This window comes from Cinclus cinclus, chromosome 4, assembly GCF_963662255.1.
Source record: "Cinclus cinclus chromosome 4, bCinCin1.1, whole genome shotgun sequence".
In the NCBI taxonomy this organism is placed as follows: Eukaryota; Metazoa; Chordata; class Aves; order Passeriformes; family Cinclidae; genus Cinclus; species Cinclus cinclus.
In genome coordinates, this window is record NC_085049.1 from 11,594,300 (window position 1) to 11,617,124 (window position 22,825).

Below are 22,825 nucleotides of genomic sequence, written 5' to 3' on the forward strand. Positions count from 1 at the left end.
AATTTAGAGATGTTCACAATATGTTAACAAATAGAAATTAGTAAGAATAAAAAGGACATGGACAGTGATGTCTAAAACAGAGAAGAGCAGGTTTGCTGTTAACTGGAGGTCTAAAGCAAATAACCAACTTGCAAATTCTGTGTGTGTGATTAATTCATAATAATAAAGAATAAATTGCAAATAAGGCAGCTCTTTGTCTCAATTATTCATAAACAATAAAAATAGCAGAAAAAATATCACTGGGACGTTATATTTTACCACTTCAACTGTAGTGCCATTCTGATTTTCTTTACAACCCTTTTTGCTAGGGGCCAATTTGTAAGATATATTAACATATGTTACTAGGAACTCTTATTTTCCAATGACTAATCGCAGACATTTTTCATCTGAATAATCTTGAAATTTTAGGTATTACCTCTTTCAGAGATCAAGCTCTAGTCTTGATTTTAAAACTCTGATGTTCTATAAGGCGATTTGGATTGATGAAATTAGCCAGTGGCAAGAACACAGCTCTAAAAGAAAAATCCAGTCGTGCCTTTGTCATGAAGTTGCTGAAACAAAGTTCTACCTGTTCACTGGAGGACTTTGGGCTGATAAAGACCTGGAAAGAGGCTTCTTGTGGGTGCCTCCCTTTAGAGGCTGCCTTTCCCACCGAGATGCTGATGGACCTTGAGGACTTTCTTGCTGGCAAAAGGCAGAAAGAGCCAGGGGAGCTCCTGCAGGGGAGTGTAGCTCCTGCTTTTGCCTGAAGTGGGAGCCGTGGGCATGGCAGGCTCAGATAAAAGCAGAGCTATCTACAGCCTCGTTCTTTGGCAGAGGGAGATTAAAGATGTCTACATCATGAAGAGTGTCATATGAATAATAACCATGACAGCTTGACCTAATGCAACAGAGCCAAAACAAACAAACAAAAACCCCCAAAATAAAACAACCACTAATGAAAAAACTTACCTGTTTGTTTAGGCAACTGGAATGAGGAAATATAACCATACGTAATAAGCTAATAACCTGCCAAAAGTACCTGCAACTTCTTTTTTTATTTATTTTTTTTTTATTTGCCAGCGGCTGGCCGCTGGCTGTTTGGCTGCTTGTTATCTTCCTACCTGCTTCATGTCATCTACTTTGTACTTTGAGCTTTGGAATTTGATTTTTTTTTGTTCTCTTTCTGCTTATATTAGCAGCTTCTCTGAGGAAGATCAGTGAGCCTGTTGGGACCGAGAAGTGAGAAAAACCATCAAGGCTTACAGCAAGGATATCTGTACACTGCTTCCCTGTACCCTGACAGAAAGGAGGAATGGGCTGTAACAGAAACTGTGGGCTCATCACCGGGGCCATCATTGGTGCTGTGCTGGCTATCTTTGGAGGAGTTCTAATACCAGTTGGAGATAATCTGATAGGCAAAGCAGTAAAAAAGGTACTATTTTTTTTTTCTTTTCGCCTCCCCAGGACATATAGGTTGTGGTTATTGAATAGTCATTTTTAAATCTTATGTTCTGATTATGTTTCTTACTTCTTTTTTTTCCCTATGTTAAACATAATTTTTATAAATTAGATGCTCCAAACTTCCCTGGAAATAAATGCAACAGCACCATTTCTAAAAATATATTAATTATATTGCCTTATTCACTTGTTTGCTCTCTCTTGTACTTCACATTAGAAGCTAAAATATTGTGTTTTGAGAATGTAATTTAGGAGTAAGTGGGCTTTGTTTTTATTGTATTTATGATTATTACTTGTTTCTTTATATTTTCCCTTTTTAAAAAAATATTTTTATACTTAGATTCTCAATCCATGCAGTTATTATATATATATCTATCTATATATAGATATATAATTATTTATATACTGCAAATAATCTAAATAGTCTTCTGCTGCAGAATCTGATCCTATACTTCATGTATTGAACTCACATTCTGTGATTGTACAATCAAGTTGATGCTCTCCACATGACTGGAGGATCCAATAAAATGCATCTCTCCATTTTGAGTGTGAAGATTGAAGTAGGATGTTTTAGACCTGGCAGATATGGGCTTTTTTCCCTCATTCTTAGATTACTTTCTGTCCCTAAACTCTAGATTTTTATGTAAAGAAAACGGAAAAAATAATTAATCTATTAGATCCTTGGTGGAAAGTGTACATACTGGGGGTTTAAATCATGGAATAATCTGGAATGGAACCCCTTGAGTGTCCACTATGGTGACATGAAATCTCCTGGAGGTCACTGCAGCCAAGGTTGGTTCTCTGATGGTTAAAAATCTGAAAATCTCGAGATCTTTGGCTATTGCTTAGTCCTGCTGTTGATCTGCTGTGGTGTTGAAGACTGTGGACATCTTGGAAACATTTATTCAAAAGATCTTCTGGAAGAGTAGCCTTAGCTCAAAGCTGGTAAAGTGGAGGAGGTGGATATATGAAGTGTTAGGAATGTTGAACTGTCTCTTGAGGCCCTGGCTATATTATAGTATCAATTAAAAAAAATAGTAAAAAAAATGGCTCCCATATAATAGCTTAATTTTTCAGGCAACCCAATGAAAACCAACCTGTAGAGGAAGTTTCCAATTGTTATTGTATGTTTCAAGAATTTAAAGAATTTTAAAGTTTATAAAGAATTTTTTAAAAATCTCATCAGATAATCTAATTAGATAATATCTTATTAGATAATCTCATTAGATAACTGCCTTGCAACATTTTACAAAAGGGTCAGACTCTCTATATTTGCAAACAATTTTAATGTTTTGCCATATTGTGGAAATGACAGGTTTTCTAGAAAGCACATAAATTTAAAAATTTATATCTCTTTATATTGAATACTTACTTAAATTAATCCCGAGCGTTGTCTCATACCATTTAGTATTTTGAAAGCAAATTACAAATACTGGCAATGGTATGTGTTCATCCATTTGCTAACAGTAATGAACCAGTTATACAGCATGGTTTGCAAATGTCTACATACTCAATTATACCTGCATGAGTCTGTAGTGCTAAAGCATTAGAGGGAGTAATTTTCCCCTCAACCACTTTTTAATTTTCTGCATTGTGATCATGTTTCAGATGCCTGTACCTATTTCAATTGTAGTTTGTTTTATGTATATGAAAAAAATTGTATCAGTAATCACATAAAACATAAAAGAGCAAATTTGCAGTAGCTTTCTTTACTTAGGTAAATGGATATGGTTTTTTTTTCCTAAGCACAAATCATACAAGACTATTGTCTTTCTGTTTAGTGTGCTGACTATTCAGTGACACCTTGAGACAATTCATTTCAGACAAGATAGGCCCAGATACAACAGCTGAAATATGTGATCAATTCAGCAGATGCTCCAGAGGGACTTGAATTTAATTAATTCTGATTTTGCTGTGTTGATGAAAGGTCTGTTAATTAAAAAAAATGTTATTCATTGCAGTTATGTTTAAGATAAATATAGATCTGACTGCAGAGGAAACAGATTTTCCAAGCAGAAAGTGCTAAAAATACTTTTTTTTTTTTCTTCTGAAATATTTCTCATCTGGAAATGTAATTTTTACGGAAAATCCTTAGTAGAAACAGAACAGTTTCCACGACAAATTTGTTTGGAATTTCTCAGCAATAGTGACCATTGGACAGGAAAAAAATCAAATTGTGAGATGTTCTTTCAGATATAGCCTGTATGCGTTTATATGGAACAGCCTGCCTAGGGAAGTGTTGTAGTCTCCAGCCCTAAAAGTGCTCAAAAAATTAGTAGATAAGATATGGTTTAGTGACCATTGCAGTCAAAATTTGGACTGGATGATCTTGGAGGTATTTTTCAACCTTACTGAATCTATGTTATTTGCATTTGTACTCATATGAGGAAAAATCTAAAAGAGGTCCTCACCCACCAGGTGAAAACAAAACTCAGTATGCCTTATATCTAATGAAAGGTAAAAACTACTTCAGACACAACTAGTAAAGGCAAAATCTTGTCTTAAATTCTTCACAGTTAAAGCTTGAAAAAAGACCCGTGCATTTCCCTCTGGCTATCCTATCTCAGAAAAAAAAATCCAGTCTTTTGCATTGTAGTAGGACCAATTCTATATTTTTTTGAGGAAATGGAAGTTGCTATCAAATGTTGTTGCTGGATTAGAATAACAAATGTTGAATAGTTTTAGGACACTCTGTACTATACCAAGACAAATTGTCCCAAATTAACTTGTTATCAAGGTTTAGTCAAATAACATCACTGACAATTTACTCTAAAGCAAGATGAATCAAGTCCAGATGAACTTCTTAGCATCTCCCAATGAACTGCAGGAACTTTAATTTCAAAAATCAATGCAATCAATTGGGTTTTTTTTGTCCTTTTCTGCTAGCAGAAAGTCTAACCATGTTTCTCTTAAGCTTCCCTTAAGCACACGTGTTTACCAGCCTCATTTCTCCTTTATTACAGTCATTGAGAGATTAGCTGGAGTAAACACTGCAGGGTATATTTTGCTGGCAGGCTGCAAACTGTTTTGGAGGCGAAGAGAAAGCATCTTCAAACGTGCAGAAAATCTCAGGTGTCCTTAGGAATTGGACAGAGACTCTGAGTCCATGGGCTGTTGTCTCCTGGTGGGTGGGTGCTGTGCTCCACCCATGAGCAGTCCAGGAGTGGACAACCCAAACAAAGTCCATGTGACATAAACCATCCAGATGTCACATCTTCATTTGTTCCAATTTATAATCAGACATCTGTGCTTCAAATCAGAGCACATGGCTAGATTTTCTAGCCTCAGAATGCTTTGCCTTAGTCTCCAAAAATTTGCGTAAGCTGTTTCAACTCCAGCTCCCAACAGAGGACAGAGGTTTTTGTTTTGTTTTGGTTTTGATTAAAAAAAAAAAAAAAAAAAAAATAAAATAAAATAAACCTATATGTTTTCTGATTAGTTTGCAAGGCTCTTAGGCTCTTTAAAGAAACTGTCACTTGAAGACCAAGCTCCAAATGACACCAGCAGCTCCTTGGCAGGGATCCACAGAAGATTAGTGCTAAACTATTTCAGCTCTGATACTATTCATGGAAAGGTGCCTTTGATATCAGGACCAAAGGGCAAAAGTCCTGTCCTAATTTCTACAAACACTGAATCTGTCCAGAAGGGAGACAGTTTTCTGTGAAGGTCTTAGAGGTTTATAAAATTGACCTTAGTAGAGTTATGAGTGATACATGGAATTTTCAGAGTTCACTACAAAAAATACTTTGTTTGAGAATATAAAAATATACCTTTTAAACTCACTACATATTTCAGTTAGACATTACCATGTATTCTGTCATTAATACTAGATATAATCATGTCTAAAATGAAAAAATAAATTTAAAGGAAAGGAGCATTCAAAACAGCAAATCAGAAAGATTTTATCTGATATCGTGGGCCATGGCTCAATTTCTGCTTCTTTTGCTTTTCCCTCCCTAAAACAATATAATTGTTTTAGGCAAAAGTCCTATCACTTCAGTTAAAGAGTTTTTTTCCCCAGCTAGGTTTAACCACTCAAAGCCATTGGTAGTGGATTCATTTGCTAGAAAAATCTTTATCACCAGTTCTCTAAGTTCTTCTTCTTTGTACCTGTGTCATATGCTCAGGAGATGAACAAAAGCCACATAATGTATTGAGCTCCTGATGAATTGGTAATACAGAATAGTGAATTATTTGCCACAATGCCTCAGTCCTCTACTGGGTTAGTCTCAGTTATTTTTAGAAGTAAGGCTTTCAATTGTAGCTATTATTATGTTTATTCATTTGTCTCTACATATCTGTGATCTGTGATTGGCCAAATCATATCTCCTCAGCTACTGGAGGTATTGGAAACTCCTCTAATTTAAAACTGTGTTTATATGGCAGTCATATGCCACTCCTTTATATAAACTAATGAAGCTAAAGCATCTGCTGTCTCTCAGCAGAAAACAATGATCTAACCACACGTATTCCCACATTATCAATTTTAAGCTCGAGTCCCAGAATTCTTTATTATGAAGGACTGAAAAGGTATAAAAGTTATGATCCGACAAAGCCTGAGTAGAAAGGTTAATAATAAGTTTAGAATCATAATTTAGAAGTAATGAGAGTAATTCTTCCAGCTGCAAAATGGGAGATTATTTGCTTTTCTTGAACTTTACTTTTTAAGTTTTGCAGAATTGTCTTGTTTCCTCCAGTTTATGTAGGCACACCAACATACACAATTTTGTTATAGTCCAAAGTATTCATGTCACTTCTCAGTTCCCTGAAAATGGCATCTTTTGTCCATCTGGCCAGATTTTATATCAAGACAGAAGAAACTTTGTCTTAAATTTTGTGCTTCTTCGTCAGAAATCACCATGGCTTAATTTACTTTGTAACTTTTTTACTTTTTTAAAAAAATCAATGAAGTACAGCAAACCTCTGCTTCTGAGTGCTCAGCATTTCTTGAATTTATGTATTGTTAGCTGACCAACCTCTAGTGGGGGGAAAATTGTCAGAAACAAAAAGGGTCAAAGTTCCCACTGGCTTCACTCAATCTTGCACAGCTGGGTCGTGGCATGAACTTGGCTGTGTAGCAATCGCATTTGTGTGGCTGTTTCTGCTGATGGTGTTTAACTATTGCATGAGATACTAGAGCTGGTGCAGATGGACTAGGGAGCTGAGAACTGCTTTGTACTATCTGTTGCATATTAGCTTCCAAAATTACTCCTCCTCTCATACCATCCCCAAAGCACAGCAGTGTTAATAGGGAAATACGTAACTGCCCAGCCAGAGAGAGGGGTAATATTTAGGGATGCATCACCAGTGATCAAACAGCAAAAACATTGGGCTTGCTGGTGTGGAGGTATTAGTTTATTAAAGGAAGACATGAAAAAGAGCTCTAGATTTTATTCCATTTTAACCCAGCATTTGCACTCTCAAAGTATGAGACAGAGAATCATACACACCTCTTTTGTGGGAGAAATATCATTAACAATAATGGCTAAATGCCACCAAAAATAATGGTTTTGTTATCTTCCTTCCCCCTCCTTCTTTTGTCCTGCTGCTTCCCATGTTCTAATTCTGATTCTCTCTACACAGACCCCTGAGCCAAATGTCTAACTGGTAGAAAGGTAACACAGAAAGCAAAAAAATAAGGGAATTATATTTCTCCTGTCTGGCAGGCAGAACCAGCTCCTTGAGGCATAAGAGCTGGTGCAAAGGAAGAGAGTGTCACTTAGATCAGGAACTGTGGGTGCCAGTTGCCCCTTTGGCTGAAGAACTGCCAGATTAGACCAGTTGTACCCTTGAAGCATTCCCCAAGAGTGTCCACAGTGACATTAGCCCACAGTGAATGGTGGGCTGCAAATCCACAATTTGTGACCTGGCAGAGTGCAGTGGCAGATCTGGCAAATCATCTGCACTACTCCAACCCCTGGCAAAGGGATACAGGGGGAAGGGGAATGGGTGGAGGGGAAGAATTTTAAAATGTAAGTAACACAAATTTAAGATCTGCTAAATAGATCTATTGTCACAAGGTTGAAACTTCTTTGTTCCTGAGTATTGTCTTCTAGAGAGATTAGTTTGTCTTCTTGACCATGTATCTGCTAGAAATTTAACCATTTGCCCACTCCAGTTACACAGTGGGAGGTCAAATCCTGGCATCTGTCCCCATGTCAGGATCCTGCTGAGTACAGATCACAAGCAGACTCTGGGCAGACTGAGTTGCACTTTTTATACCATCCTGTTTCTCCCAGATTCTTGGAGGAATTCTCTGTGAAAACTGGGAAGGTAATTTCTGAACCATGTAAGCTTTTCCCTCTTCATCCAGGAGGTGGTCTGCCCCAAGCTGGGCCACAGCTGGGATAGTCTTTGACCCTGTGAGGTCTAAGTGCAAGGCTTCAAGATGATAGCAGCAAGATTTCCATCCCCTCTCACAAAAATGCACATAAATTATAGCAGACATTTAGACAGCAAGCCCGGTGCTTTACACCACCAGTATGGTCTGTGCAACTCCACCATACAAAGGCTTTTCACAGACAGAACCCTCGCTGTGTTACAAGTTCTTCAAGATGAGATATTTGTTTTTAACTGGCAGTACCTATTTTGTTCACCTGGTGATTGATTAGTGAACTCTAGAAGCACAAACAAACTGGAAAAAAAAAATCTAGCAGCTTTTGATTTAAATGTCTTTCCTTGCTCTCTAAAGCAATTAGAGCTTTTTTAATTTCTGGAATTTATGTGTTGTGCAAATCAGCTAATTCATCTTCAATCACTCTAATAAAGAAAAGCATCTTTTATGTTAGACACAGCCTGGATTTTTCCTCTTATTGAAAAAAAACTTTTATGAATTTTTACCACCAAAGGGAAACATTACATTATCCCAACACTTTGGGAAAATCCTATAGAAGAGGCCTGATACAGACCAGGCAAAGCAGACATTTCCATGACTATACAGGTAACACACTTTAAAACTCTCCTTCTCATTTTACAGTCCTGAAGCCTGAATTGCCATTTGTTGTATAGCTGAGCATTTTGCTTAAAGCTCTTGATTCCTCTAGAGGCGTTCTTGATGTGCTTTTTTGTCCCTTCTTCCTTAGATCTGGGAAAAATTCCTAATAAACTTTTATCAGATTTAGAGACATTTCTTAGAAAGTTTCAGTTTTGTTGACAAAACTTTTCTGTCAGAGAAACAGTCCTTCAAGAGTACTGTGCGATTTCTCTGGGTGCAGAATTATCTAGAACCTTAAAAACACTCAGACATAACTCTCATTTTCTCTCTTGGGCTATTTGCAATGTATGAAAAGTAGTTTATGGATTCTGTATGGAGTCAGTCATCAAAGATTTTCCTTTTATAAATAATCAGTGGTTTTGGCAACTGTTTGAGAACTAAGGGAATGGCCCACCACAGCAATAAGAGAGATTTGCTACTGGCTACATCAGCAATTGTATCAGCTTTGTGATCATTTGTTTTAGGGGGACTCATTTTGCTCTCACTGAGCAGGAATATCAAGCTGCCTCCAGCCAACCGGGCTGCACATCCCATACTAATGCTAAAATTGTCGTTTTTTTCCTGTTTGCTTTGAAATCTTCAACAGTCATCTGAAAAGTAAATAGAGCTTCTCACATGTTTCTGTTGTGGATAATTTTAACTTTGTTTTTTGTACTTGCAGGAAGCTGTCATTGTCAATGGTACTGCTGCTTTTCAAAATTGGCTTGTGCCAGGAAGCTCAGTTTTCAGGGAATTTTGGATTTTCCATGTGTTAAATCCTTCAGAGGTTATGGATGAGGGGGCTCAACCAAAATTTGAACAAAGAGGACCTTACACATACAGGTAAGAAAAGACCCTATTGATGTGTGACATTATTCCTGATGACATAAAATTTATATTTGAAATTCCAGCATCATGCTTTGGTTAGACATGACAAAAATGCCTAAATTGCAGCTACACACAGCAATCCCAAACCTGTCTAACATAAGGAAAACACAAAAGAAAAATTAGGTTATTAGTGAAGCTGCTTGTACTTGCAAAAAGCAATAATTAATTAACTACAATATCACAGAGACAGTTGTGTTCCTTCCTGTTCAGTTCTCACCAGCTTTATATCAGGAGAGAATGTGTCAGATTCCCTAAAATCAAGAGATTACTTTATCATCCATGCATCTCTAATACTTATTTTTATAATGTGTGTGGGGGGGGGTGGTTTTTTTTTCTCCTTTATGACATTTTTAATCAATAGCTTTTCTTTTTTCAAATTTTCCTTGGAAAAGCATTCCTTTTCCTAGTGTACTAGCTAGGATGTAGATGCAGCAGTCCTCCCACATTGAAGGGAGGTTTTATTATTTGTTCAACGTTAAAGGGGATGTTGGTGTAAGACAAGTTGATGCTTCCTGAATTATTAAGCCAAATATTTGCTATCACTGGCACCCTTGTTAGGAAATTGTTTTCATGTGATGACAGGATATTTCTTTCTCAATAGCTTTAGGGATGTATATTATATTCACAAGATAGCTTTCCATTTCAGCATCTTCAGCCAAACTGCCTTGATGCCTAAAAGCTTATTTATTTCTCAATGGAAAGAGAGAACTTTTGTTTCACAGAGTACCTGGGAAGAGAGAGGAAAGGGTTACACAGAAATCAGGAAAAAAAACAGTTAAGGTGAATTCCCACCAAACAGAAACATTTTACTTTGGCGCTGATGTTGATGCCTTTTTTTCTCAGGGACAAATCTCAGCCAGAAGCCTGCATAAGACTAAGTAAGAAATTATGACTGTGAAATGAAGGCTCCTCTCACTGCTGCACTCATGCTTTCCTGGGATATACAGTTACCTGAGTAACTGTGACATTGAGTCTCTCTCTTTCTCTCAGTCTCCCTTTAAATATTTAATAATTTATTATAGTGTAGAGCAACTCAAAAACACATTAATTAGAAAGAAAAATCTCCCAACTTTCAAGTGGATGCTCTACACATTAGTAATAACTAATAACTACATGTGTTCACAAGCCAGTTCTGAGAAGCCAAGGTCCAGCTGCTCTTCAGGTAAGACCCACCTGCACTGGCCACGTCTGTACCATGGGAAGATCTGTACCTTTGGCACCCCCTGCACTCATGCTGGAAGGTGTGATCCTGAAGTATCCTGAAGATCCCTTCTGGGATGGAGCTGTAATAAGCTTTCTGGACCTACAGCATAGACTGTCATTTGGTCTCTGCTGACTGCTGTCCCCACAGAGGGGTGAGCAAGAGGACTGGACTGGAAGAGTGGAGCTAAAGCCAGAACTCCAGCAGAAATTTGTACCTTAGATATGTGCTGACAGGGCATGACTGAAACAATCTCAGTGGGACTGAAAGACTGCTTATAAATCTCTACATGCATATAAAATGTGATCAAAGTAATGTCATGGGTTTAGCTTGTTTTGTTGAAACACACTAAAAATCTGAGATTTTATGTCTGTGTCATCCCCTTCTAATTACATACAACCATGAGATGGCTTATGAAGAAAATGTGACAAATCATAATTAATTTAAAAACATATGAAAATATATAAAGTCCATTAATGACATAAAAATAAAAAAAAATACTTGCTTTCATTTTAGTATAGAAATACTATTCCATTTGAGAATAAAGAAATTTTTCCAAAAGAACAATATTTTGCAGAAAATTGAATGTTTACATAAAAAGTGAAAAGTTTATGAACCTTTTAATGGTTATAAAATATTCAACATTCATTTTACTAAAATGTTCATCAGCTTTTAAAAAACCTTCAGTCGGGCATGGTTATTTGTTTTTTCAAAAAGTCAAAGATTAAAAATATTCTGTTTGTGTTTTGTATTTCCAGGGTGCGATATTTACCCAAAGAAAATGTCACAGAAGGTGAGAATGGCACAATATCCTACATGTTGCCTAACGCTGCTGATTTTGAACGTGGTATGTCTGTTGGGCCAGAAAATGACACCGTGACCGTCCTCAACCTCGCTGTTGTAGTAAGTAAAGAAACAAAGCCATAGTGTCCAGATACAAATGTTGAGCTACTGGAGGGAACAGGGGAGAAGTTCACAGAATCACAGAATGGTTTGGGTTGGAAGGGACCTTAATGATCATCTGCTTCCAGCCCTCCTGTTTTGGGCAGGGACATCTTTCTCTGCAGTGTGTTCAAAGCTTTAAAAACATCCTCTTAATCAATTTTAGCATGGGAGTAATTCAAGAGTTTGTGGATGGGCTTCCTTTGTGTGTGAGGTGCAGCATGAACAGTACAGGGTGGATTTGCCAGGCTCTTTCCACAATACCCTCAGGTCTGCTTGGCAGGGGAGGCTGCACTGATTCCCACACCCGGAGCCTGGGCCTGCCTGGAGTAGTGCTAGAGCCTTTCTAGTCCACGTGTTTTTGTCTTATCACAGGCTGAGATTGTTTGCCTTTGACTAATATTTACAGTTTTCCTAGTTCTATTCAGGCCTGGTTGTGTTGCACCAGCTTTCTGGTGACTGCATGAGTGCTCGGGATTGCTGTGGGAAGGTGTTGCAAGGGGCAGAGTATGTATGATGAAGATGGTTGGTGCAAATACAGAATAGAACCATACCAGCAGTCACAGAATCACAGGAGAGCCCATGATGGAAGGCACTTCAGAAGATCATCTGATCCAAGCTTTTGTGAAATCATTACTTGGAGCTACTCAGAAGCTCATCTGGCCATGGTCCTGGGCAGCTAACTGGCTCTCAGTGGTCCTGCTTGAGCAGGGGATGGACCAGGCAGTCTCCAGAGGTCTCTGCGAACTTCAGCTGTTCTGTCATTCTGTGATTATATCTAGTGAACTCATGGAATCAATGAAGAAATATTGTCTGCTTTTGCGTAACTTAGGGCCAGTAGATGCTTTGTTAAGAAGTGTCAGTTTCATGTAGAAACTTACCTTCAAGGGAGGTGCAAATCTGGGAACTGGCTATGGCAGACATTTATTGGAATCAGCCTCTGGATTTTTAATTCAAACCACATGCAGAATTTTATACTAAACATTGATTTTATTCCTGTTGTAGGCTGTACCTGCCGTGTTCCCAAGCAGTTTAATGCAATCAATAATAAACACTTGGGTTAAATCTTCCAAGTCAGCCATTCTTCAGAACAGAACAGTCCAAGAAATACTGTGGGGATACAAGGACCCCTTCTTAGACCGTGTCCCCTTCCCCACTGTGAACCCAATTGTGGGAGTCTTCTACCCGGTAAGTGAAACCAATGAGGAGGCAATGCCTTCAGTTATTCTGTGAATAAAACTGAAGACAGCTTCTCTGAGGAAGAAAATACCATAAATTTATTCATTATTCCTAACCGTTATTCCTTCTTGTTGCATCTGTTTCAGTATAATGGGACAAGTGATGGACCTTACACTGTGTACACTGGGACAGAAGATATTGCACAAACAGCAGTAATTGAAAGCTATAAAAATAAAAGGTATCATGTCATTGTAGAGTAAAAAAAAAAAATACATTTTCAAGGTATGGCTTTTAAAACTTGATTCAGTAGAAGCTGTAGATAAATGGTAAAAGCTTCAGTGATTCGAAGGAAACATGATCAAGTCCTGGGCTTAACAAAATCATCACTTTCTTTCAGCAGTCAATAGTTCTGTTAGGAGCTGGTAGTTAAGACAGATACTGATTCTTTGACGCAATTTACTCCTGTTTTGCATTCTTATGTAGATAGATTCCTTTTATCCTCTTCTAATGGATCTTATAATTTTTCTGAATAAAGGAACATCTATATCCTTTGCCTTTACTAACAGGTCAGGCACAGTTATATTTGGTAGCACAGGTAACTAAAGTGCTTACATGGTAGAATTTACTACATGAAGTATGACTTTTATTTTATCTTACAGGACTCTTTCTTACTGGGAAGGTCACTGTGATATGGTTAATGGCACAGGTGAGCCAATTAAAGCTTTTTGAAACTTCAACACTTTTCTTGATATTTCAAGGGAATAATGAGATATAATATTTAAATTATCTCCCCTGGGCTTTGCCAGTTCTGTATTTTGTATATTAAGTATCTGTATATAAGCAGACATACTGCTACTGTGATTTATGCATATATGTGTATCTATTAAAATATATTAATTATTACTGTACATAATTTTATATAAACATAAACACAGCCTCTGCAGCTAGAGTAAATGTGGAAGAGAAACAAAATTATCCAGTGCTCTTCTTTCTACTAATTATTTCCATAGTACAATATAATTAATATTCTTTTTCTTTTCTATAGCAGTTGAAAATTATCTTGGCATTTTAATAATTCACATTCATTTACTCTTCTTCAAATTTAATTAATTGCACCAGAATGGACATCCTGATATATGCAAAGAAATTGAGGCAACAAAGGAGGAGGCTGAATGAATGGCTTGTAGATCACTAGAAAATTAAAAGGGATGAAGAAGAAAAGTAGTTTAGACTGGGATGAATAGACTATAGACAAATATTTTTTAATTTTCTTTTGTAACACGTAGGTAAACAGCTGAGTTGTTTAAGATACATTTGTTCAAGGTGGTATTTTTCTTTTTGATTAGTGAAAACACTGCTGTGAGGACACCACAATCTGTGGTGCTGAGGCTGGCAGGTGTCTTGGTGGAGGCTTTTGCAGAGAGCTCCAGACCTGCAGTAAATGAAGCCTTTTGTGTTGGATTGTTTTGTTTGGATTTTCCCCCTCCATTTTCCATTCTGCTTTACCTGGCATAGATAATTTTCCTTATAACTCAGATTGTGCAGCAAGGTATTTTGAAGCATTTAAAATACATCACAAGAATCTGATTTTCCAAAAGTCTGTGAGCCACGAAGGATTAGTTCCTTTTTTAAAACATGTAATTAATTTTATAAGAAACAATATTTTCCTACATTCTAGGACTTCCCTTCTTTCTTATGGGGCCTGGCATCTTTTTTTTTTTCACCAGGGTCAGCTTTTTGTTTATTCTTCTTTTGTAACTGGCAGAATAAACATATGCTGCTAACTAATTAAGCTCTCCATTACATTACGGTGAGCTTTTACTTGTGAGCAAAGATTGCTGCATAGTTTACAAGGTCATTCAGTGTGACACGGCTGTATTTGGAGATGCAACAGGTTTAAAAATTCTTGTAAGTGTGAGAATTCTACTTTATCTTGTAAGATTTCACACCAAAGCTCAACATGTACAATATAAGAAAATACGTAGTTAAAAATGTAAAACTATACTTGTATGGGGCCTGACATGAATCCATGTTTGCCAGCCTTAGAAGAATGCCAAGATCTAGAATCAGAATATGTGCTCAGGATGATTGTGAATGTTTGAAAAAAAAAAAAAATAAAATTGCTTCTGTCAGCAGTGGGCAAGTGGCAGTAAGAGCCTTCATGCTCTTGCCAACTGGATTCAAAGATAACACAGATGTTTGCAATTGTTTGGTTATGGCTGCTGCCTAAGAAACTAAACAGAGATTGTTGCAAAAAATAACAAAAGAACTGGTGAAAGGCTTGTTACAACACCTTAATTGGGAAAATTGCAGAGGCTCCTCTTATATAACTCTGGGTGCTTGCAATGCAGAAACACAAATCTGAGTGTCTTCGCTCTCTCAGAGCAAGTGGGGGGAAACAACACCCAAGTGCTACTCTTCTGATTTATTTTGCATATTTACCACGGGGTAAGGTGGACTGTGGTCTAGAACTGGCTTCCTCCTCTCCGTTAGTTCTAGAAGGACCTCAGCTCAGAGGCCCACTTGAGCACTCCTTTGTGGAAAAGATTTAGCATTGATTATTAAATAAAGAGTGTTGAAGTCTAAAGCTGTGTTTCTTGTAAGTGCTGAGTGTCATAACTGCAGGTGACTCAAGCAACTCTAGGAAGATTTAGGTCTATAATCTGCATAAGCTTTGAAGCAATGGCAACAGGTTTTTGACTTCATATTAAGCAGAATTTTTTTTTAATATCCCCCGTTTTAAATGGGCTTGATCATATAGCTTCACATCCTGGGGCAAGAAAAAAGTCTGTTATATCTTGGCCTGTTTTCAAAAACTACAGCACCTTATCTGTGAAGTGCCTGTCAATGTGCAATAGCTTACATAAACATTTTCCCCACAAATGACTCATACTGTTTACTTTTGTCACAGCTTTACAGGAAAGTAACAATTGAGTATTGAGCTAGAAATTAAATCATGTCTTCTAAGTAGAATTGCTTTCAAGCTCTTGTTCCATTTTATTCACAGATGGAGCATCCTTCCCACCATTTGTTAAGAAGGATCAGGTGCTACGTTTCTTCTCCTCTGATATTTGCAGGTAGGCTGCTCCCTTCCTGGAGTGTGTTCACACCTGCCTGTGCCACTGAATGCTCTTTGTTTTCAGAGCATGGCTGCACTGGCTGTGCTTGAGCTCAGGTCAGCCAGGCAGTGCAACAAAAACTTCATCTAAAACACAAGTAAAGTTGTGTGTTTTGCTCACGGTTCAGAATCTGATTCTACCACTATTGTGTCAAGTAGCAAGCTAATTCAATGTACTTTATTTTAGCCAGTTATGGATGTATATTCAGGAAAATGTGTCATTGTGAGTCCTTAGAGATCTGTAAAAGGCACTAGGGCCACAGGGTTCAAAGTCTTGAACTTCTTCTAAGATCAGGACCCAGCCTTGTTTGGTCTCAGAAGGCAACAGGTATAGCAGGATCCAGTTAGGTCCACCTTTGGAATGTCTGGAAAAAAAAAAACCATGCAGAACAATGTTTACTCTCATTCAATAGATAATATTTGTTGTTTTTTTTTTTTTTTTTCCTCACAGGATATTTTTGCATATTTTATTTTTATGTATTTACAAACAAACAAGCCTGCTTATTGCATCCTGTGCTGATGACTTTTAAGCCTGCTGCTTCTGCTGGGCTATCCAGGTTCTCCACAGGTTCTCCAGTGGGATCACTGAAAGAAATGTTAAAGATTTAAAGTGCATTACAGTGTATTTACTTTGGGAGGTTCAAACCCTTTATTTATTTTGCTGCCTGGAAACAGATGCTTCCTTTTTACTAGGTTTAAAGTAGGCCATTTGCTTTGCAGAGTGTTTGCTTTTGAAGATCAGTGTTTTTATATGAAGTTAGAGGGGGTTTTTTTTGTGAAGCAATTTTATCCACAAACTGGAAAATATTTCTCAATTCATAGAAAAGGGAATTCTGTGCAGGGGAGAAATGATAAAATTCTTTGGGTTGATATCACACACAGGTTGAGAGATCCCTCCAGCCATTTAATCCTCAAAATTCGTGAACAGTAAAGGACAACAACAATTGCCCAAAGGTCCTGCAGAAGCAGGGTCAGGAAAACTTGTTCTGTCTACGTTGCAAAACCCTTCTTTTATTTGGCTGCAATACAAAGTGCTGGTGTTTTGGTTACATTACTGTGTAGCAATCATATCCCTGTATCAGCTGATAATGAATTAGCAAAAAGAAGCTTAAGTAGTATTCTGACTCCTATGTAATGGAAGAAGGTTATGTGCAGGGTGTTGTCTTAGATTGTCGTGAGGTCAGCAAAAAACTGTATCAGAGATGCTTTATATGGATAAGCAGCCCTACTGTAATCCAGAAACTCAAAAACCTTATAATGTCTGTGGGTGTAGCTGTGTGTAGGGAAAAGACACCTCCATTAATTTGTTAGTTTTGTCTATATTGTTTATTATTAGCATTTGAACTTTTTTCTGTTTGGTGTATTGGCATGCTCACCTCTGAGCTTGTACATCTTTTTGTGAAGGTGTGGACTGTTCTCCACTACAGAGGAACACCCCTGAAATTCACTGAACAGTGTGGCAGGAGCCTGGACGCTGGGTCCCTGGGAGGGTTGTTTCCTTTAATACAGAGGCAGCTGGGGGATTCTCCAGCAGCATTGGCACAAATTTCGACTTTTAATCCAAATGGCTGAAACGCATTTCTCCTCTCTTGTGTTCAGATCAATCTATGGAGTTTTCTACGGCAAGCAGGTTGTGAAGGGAATCACACTGTATCGTTTTGTAGTTCCTCGTGAAGCATTTGCATCGCCAGCTGAAGTCGGAGACAATTATTGCTTCTGTACAGATACAGAAATATCAAAGAACTGCACGGTAGCTGGAGTCCTGGACATCAGTGCCTGCAAAGCAAGTATGGTGGTGACACAGTACTGCCACACAAGCCATTTAACCGGGGACAAGGCACTTGTCCTGTAGCTGAGGTGTTACTCTGATATCCAGGATGTCTGCCTGTGAATTCTTCCACAGGCTGCTTGTGAGACCCCTCCCATTTCTGCAGCCTCATTGCCCAAAATGAGGACGATGATATTTCTGTGTTTTGCACAGTGCTATGCAAAGCTGGGATACCATAGATTGTGTACTGAAACTCAGGGGTATGTGTAGAGAAAGGAAAGGAGGGACGCTGTAAAAGCCAGAGATAGTTCTGCACCTTGTGGCAATTCACACACGGCAGAGGTGGGTATGTACACAACTGTATGGATGTACAGGCAATAATGGCTTAGTGTGGTGTTGGTAAATTAAATATAAACGGAGCCTGCATTTGGTAGAGAGTGGTCCCTTCAGGCTAAAACAAGATCATGAAGGTGGGGGGAGACAGTGACAGTCGTGTCCTCACCTCAGCATGAAACTGGGAGCACTGCCAGCTCCAGCATGTAAACACAAGACAAGCAGGATTTGTAACTGGTGTTTATTTCACTCTGCAAATTTTCCCCATGACAAAAAAAAAAAAAAATCGCAAAAAATTCTCGATATTTAATTTTTTTTAAATTTTTTTTTTTGGTTGGGTTTTTTCTGGGATGATTGGGTTAGACTATTAACATTATTTTTCAGGATTGCTGGATTGTACATCTATATAGCAAAACTATGTCTGGAAGATAACCTGTGAAGATGAGTACCAAAGCAAGGCTTAATGATTCAAGAGAGTTTGTGTTTTTATTTCAATAGAAAGACCGGTATATATCTCTCTTCCTCATTTTCTTCATGCAAGTGAATCTGTATTGCAAGATGTTGAAGGCCTGAGTCCAAATGAAAAGGAGCATGAGACATATCTAGACATAGAGCCCGTAAGTCCAAGTATTTAATACTTGTACCTTGGGAAACTTGAAATGTTTAAATTTAATAGTAGTGGAGTTGTACCAGGGGTAAAAGATGCAATATTTTCATGTTTGCTTTCCTAAGGTCTGCCCTCAAAGTGCTACGGTTTCAGCAGGGGAAACTTAGAGCAGAACTTTATCTCACTGTGACCTTCAAAGTTTTGAAAATCTCTTTCGATTTTTACTTTTTGGGAACGTGGGATTGAATAGGTTCTGCAAACTGTGAAGTATGTTTTAGCTTTTCTATGATCTTCAGGTACTTTGAGAATATTATATTCTATGAAACTTTTGTTTCCTCTACACTTAATTTAATAAAAAAAATATAACTTACTATTTTTGGATAATTACTAACTCAACTGAAACTAAATAAACATGAATAGATGAGTTTATTTCCAATTGCTAAATGTCCTGGTTTAAGGGAAATTTGGGAGAAAAGCTCTGAATGGGGTCCCTCTAGGAAACAGATTCAAGCAGTCCCTCCCCCAACTGGTTTGGGGAAATATTTCCTCTGAGAGAAGTGGCCTAGTGTCACCCCAAGACACTAGAACTCTGAATAGTCAGATTTAAACAGACCTAATTTAATTCTTTATTACTTTAATTGTCCAGCATATCTCCCAAACAATTAATTTTTTTGACTTCCTACAAACATACCTCTATTTCTGTTTCAGTGATTCAGATCTTTAAGTGTACTTACCAAAATGTTCTGAATTGTATGATGAATTCAAGGGTTCCAAATTTCTATTTTGCTCTTACTTTGAATGAAAAGGTAAAATTGGTAATTTCTCACTAAAATTAGGCAGTTAAGCTATGAAACTTTAATGAGAAGAGATGAAGTTTAATCTTTGTTTCACCTTATTTGGAATAGAGACATCAAACAGATTTTCCTAAATATTATACGAAATTTTCAAGAATCACAGCCTTTTCTTTTTGAATGACAGAGTAGAACAAAGATATGAAGAAAAGATTTGACCTTTTTATACATCTGTTTGTCCTGATATAAAAGGTTTGTTTTCTGCCCTATGCAAATTAAATATCCTTTATTTTGAAAAAGACAATTTAGCTGATTTTTGGTGGGAAAAAACCCCCTGAGGTATGTTTTGATATGAAATATGCCATGACTGATGAAGTCGTTCTTAACTTTGTCTTCATGTTTAAATGTAAATTACAAAGGTAACTATGGTAAAGCCACAAAATTAGAAATTCTATGAGAAATGAGAAACCCTTAGAAATATTACCATTTCACTAAAAATTAATCCTTCAAAACATAAGGATAAAATGGTCCCAAAGTGCTTTTTGACACAGTCCATATTATAGATATTGGCACCTAATTAAGAAATTTAAATTAATGTGTTGTTGGATTTTTTTTTCCACTGGTTTTAGGTGACTGGTTTGACACTACGATTTGCAAAAAGGCTGCAAGTAAACCTCCTTGTGAAGCCTTCAAAATATATCGAGTAAGTTCTTCTTTATTTTATTTCAAAAGAATTTTTAAAAGGGCTGATTGGTTTATAAGAGCATCAGTACAAATGTCTTGGAGAAGAAGGAATAAAAATACTTCCCCAAATCTTTTTAAGAGTAAATCTTCCTGTGCAGGACACTGCCCGAGTATTTTAACACACACTTGATTTCCCTGCAGAAGCTTACAGGTCAAAATGTTCTTAAAAATAGCATCTTACAAAACACAAATAGGGGTCATGTGGATGAACAAAAAGAAAAAGTCTATTTTCTCTAATAAATCTAATGAGAAAGAGAATTTATGTATTTCTTGTCACTAGATGACTTAATCAGAAGGGTCAATGGGTCTCTAGCTCTTTTTATTTATTTATTTTTTTTGTGTTGCTGTTTTTTCCTCTTCATTGGCCCAAATGTACATGGATAAACATACCTTTGGAATCTTGTACATATGAACACGGCACTGATCTTCAACCCTCTCTGTGTCTGGCTGCCCCTATACAGAAGATTAGACAGAAAATAATGGTTGCCTAATATGTAAAATGGCTGTTATTAATTGCAGATTTGGTTTGTTTTGTTTTTTTTTTTCACTCTGAAAGTATATTTAAAAGGTACATCTGGAACCCAGAAATATAGTTAGAGGAGAAGAAGAATGTTTAAGTAGAGGGTGGGTTTATGTAGCAGATTAAAAGTAACTGTAAAAAGTGATTAGTAAACTATGTATTAGTTTACTAATTATAAAAACTATTAGTAACTATGATCAGTAAACTGATTAAAAGTGCTGTACTTGTTTTCTCATTTCAGGCCTTTAAAAAAAGTTAAAAAACCCTATGTGTTCCCTCTTCTTTGGCTAAATGAGGTTAGTATATTTTATGTCTATTAATATTCTCTGTTTGAAACAAGCAAACAAATAACAAAAAAAAAAACCAAAACAACAAACTACCTAGCTTTTTCATTTTTTTGGTGCCCTGAAACTGGGTAATTAAGCTCATGCTGTGATTTGCACCACACAAAGAATATATCTGGCAAGTGAGCGCTTGCATCTGTACCTTTGACTGATGTTTTTCTTGCACTGTTTCAGTCTGCTGTTATTGGGGATGAGAAGGCAGAAATGTTCAGAAGTAAAATCTCCGCTCGGCTCGAGCTGCTGAGCATGCTGCAGATGGCATTAATGATCGGAGGCTCTGTGCTGTTCCTGGCCTTCATGGGGTCCTATTTCATATGCAGGTCGACGAATACGAAATAAGTAAGTAAGCTCAGTCCCCAGCAGTGACTTCTCCTCAGAAGGTTTCAGGAGTTCAGAATCATTACCTATTTCTCTGTTCTTTATTTTTTGACGTGCGAGAAAATTTAGTAGCTGTTCTGTAGGAAATCGTCCAAATAATTGGCCTATTATTTTCAAGTTCTCTTGCCATCCTAAATATTTCAGAATGCTCTTAACTCAGGGGAGGGAATTGGGAACTACATCAGAAGAACATTTTTGTTTGCTGTGATTTCTTTAAAATGGACATTTTCTCCGAGACTGTTAAACTGCTCAGAAGTGTCTTCTTTCTGAGACAGAGGCCACATAGCTGCAGATTGCTGTGCTCTCCCAGGACATGCCCCTGTCTGATGTTCAGAGAACCCATTGTAAATGACACTTTCTACTGAGTGCTGGTTTCTCACTTCTTTCTCTCAGTGGTACATCCCTGTAACATTAGTCTGAGCACCTCCTGGACATACCTAGCCCACAGGGTCAAATATACTCCCATCGGGCAGACTGACAGAGCGGTGGGTTAATGTCCTGATATCTGGGGAAGAAAACACATTTGTGGAGTTGTTTAAAAGAAGTGCAGAGACATTAACATTGTGGGAAAAGTATGCTACACTAAAGAGGTATTCTTAATCTGAAGACTCACCGTGTGCTGAATTCTGATTTTATTTCACAACAGGTGAAAAGATTTCAGAGGCAGTCAATGTTTAATTGAAATTTCAGCTAAGCAGCTTGTTAAAATTCAGAGACAAAAGGTATGATTCAAGGCACAGTCAATCCATGTGCTAAGGAGTTCAACATGTTTTTCCATATTGCGAAGACCAGCTTACTAACACAAATAAGTTGATGTTTTTGAAGGTCTACACTTCTGACATCTCTAAAGAGACCGCTGTGAAAACTACACTATCAAAAGACTTTATTTGAAATTTGTTATACATTTTAAATTGCATTCAAGCAGACTGAAGCTGAGGTGCAGTTGGATTTTAGTCCATCTTCTGCCATTTATGCAACTTGCTACTCATTTTCTTCTGGATTTGCAAGAAAAATGAAAGCCTCTTGCTGATGTTCTATCTCTGAGCACAGGCTGGGAATGACAACAATTTGGAGCTCAGGCTGTGTTCTAGATGCTCTTATTTCAATATTTCTCTCTGTTCCTTAAAGGAATGGAGGCTGCTGCAACAGAACTGCTCTCTGTCCTCTGTTCAGGGATGTGAATTACATTGAATGTGAAGTTTATTATGTAAAGTTACTAACTGTAATACATGAAGTTTATAAAAGACTTACTAAAATATGTGGTTCATACATTTTATATGGAGATGGCTCATAGATACACCACAGTCATCCATAGGTTGGTGGAGCTCATTGACATTCTACTTCACAGCTCTTTATTAACCTGAACCACTCCCTAACTCCCAACCTGCTCCACTGCTCTTCCTGTGGCCTTCTGTGAGCTTTTATTTCTGGCTCTTGTTTGAACACCAGCCTCTGCACTGCCCTAAGCCCACTTGGCCCTTGGAGAATGATCTGATATGTCACCTGACAGGCCAAGAGAAAATATTCCAAAGTGCTTCAGAGATGGGAAAGACCAAGATAATTAATTTTATCAAATATCATAGAGTTCCACTTGCTACA

General features: G+C 37.4%; 1 protein-coding gene across 4 annotated transcripts; it reads left to right on the plus strand.

Moving 5' to 3' along the window:
- The first annotated feature begins 760 nt into the window (after nt 1-760).
- Nucleotides 761-21,187, plus strand: CD36 (CD36 molecule (CD36 blood group)). Of its 4 annotated transcripts, XM_062490834.1 has the most exons (13): nt 761-1,414; nt 2,696; nt 9,199-9,256; nt 11,261-11,405; nt 12,450-12,632; nt 12,770-12,861; nt 13,283-13,329; nt 15,631-15,700; nt 17,341-17,528; nt 18,341-18,459; nt 19,870-19,943; nt 20,746-20,800; nt 21,023-21,187. In XM_062490834.1, the coding sequence occupies exons 1-13, from the start codon at nt 1,295-1,297 to the stop codon at nt 21,185-21,187; spliced, it is 1,317 nt and encodes a 438-aa protein (XP_062346818.1). In that variant the 5' UTR covers nt 761-1,294. The 4 variants fall into 4 exon arrangements, with proteins under 4 accessions (XP_062346818.1, XP_062346816.1, XP_062346819.1 ...); XM_062490832.1 differs by lacking the exon at nt 2,696 and having other exon boundaries at nt 9,096-9,256; XM_062490835.1 differs by lacking the exons at nt 2,696; nt 12,450-12,632 and having other exon boundaries at nt 9,096-9,256.
- Nucleotides 21,188-22,825: the final 1,638 nt, after the last annotated feature.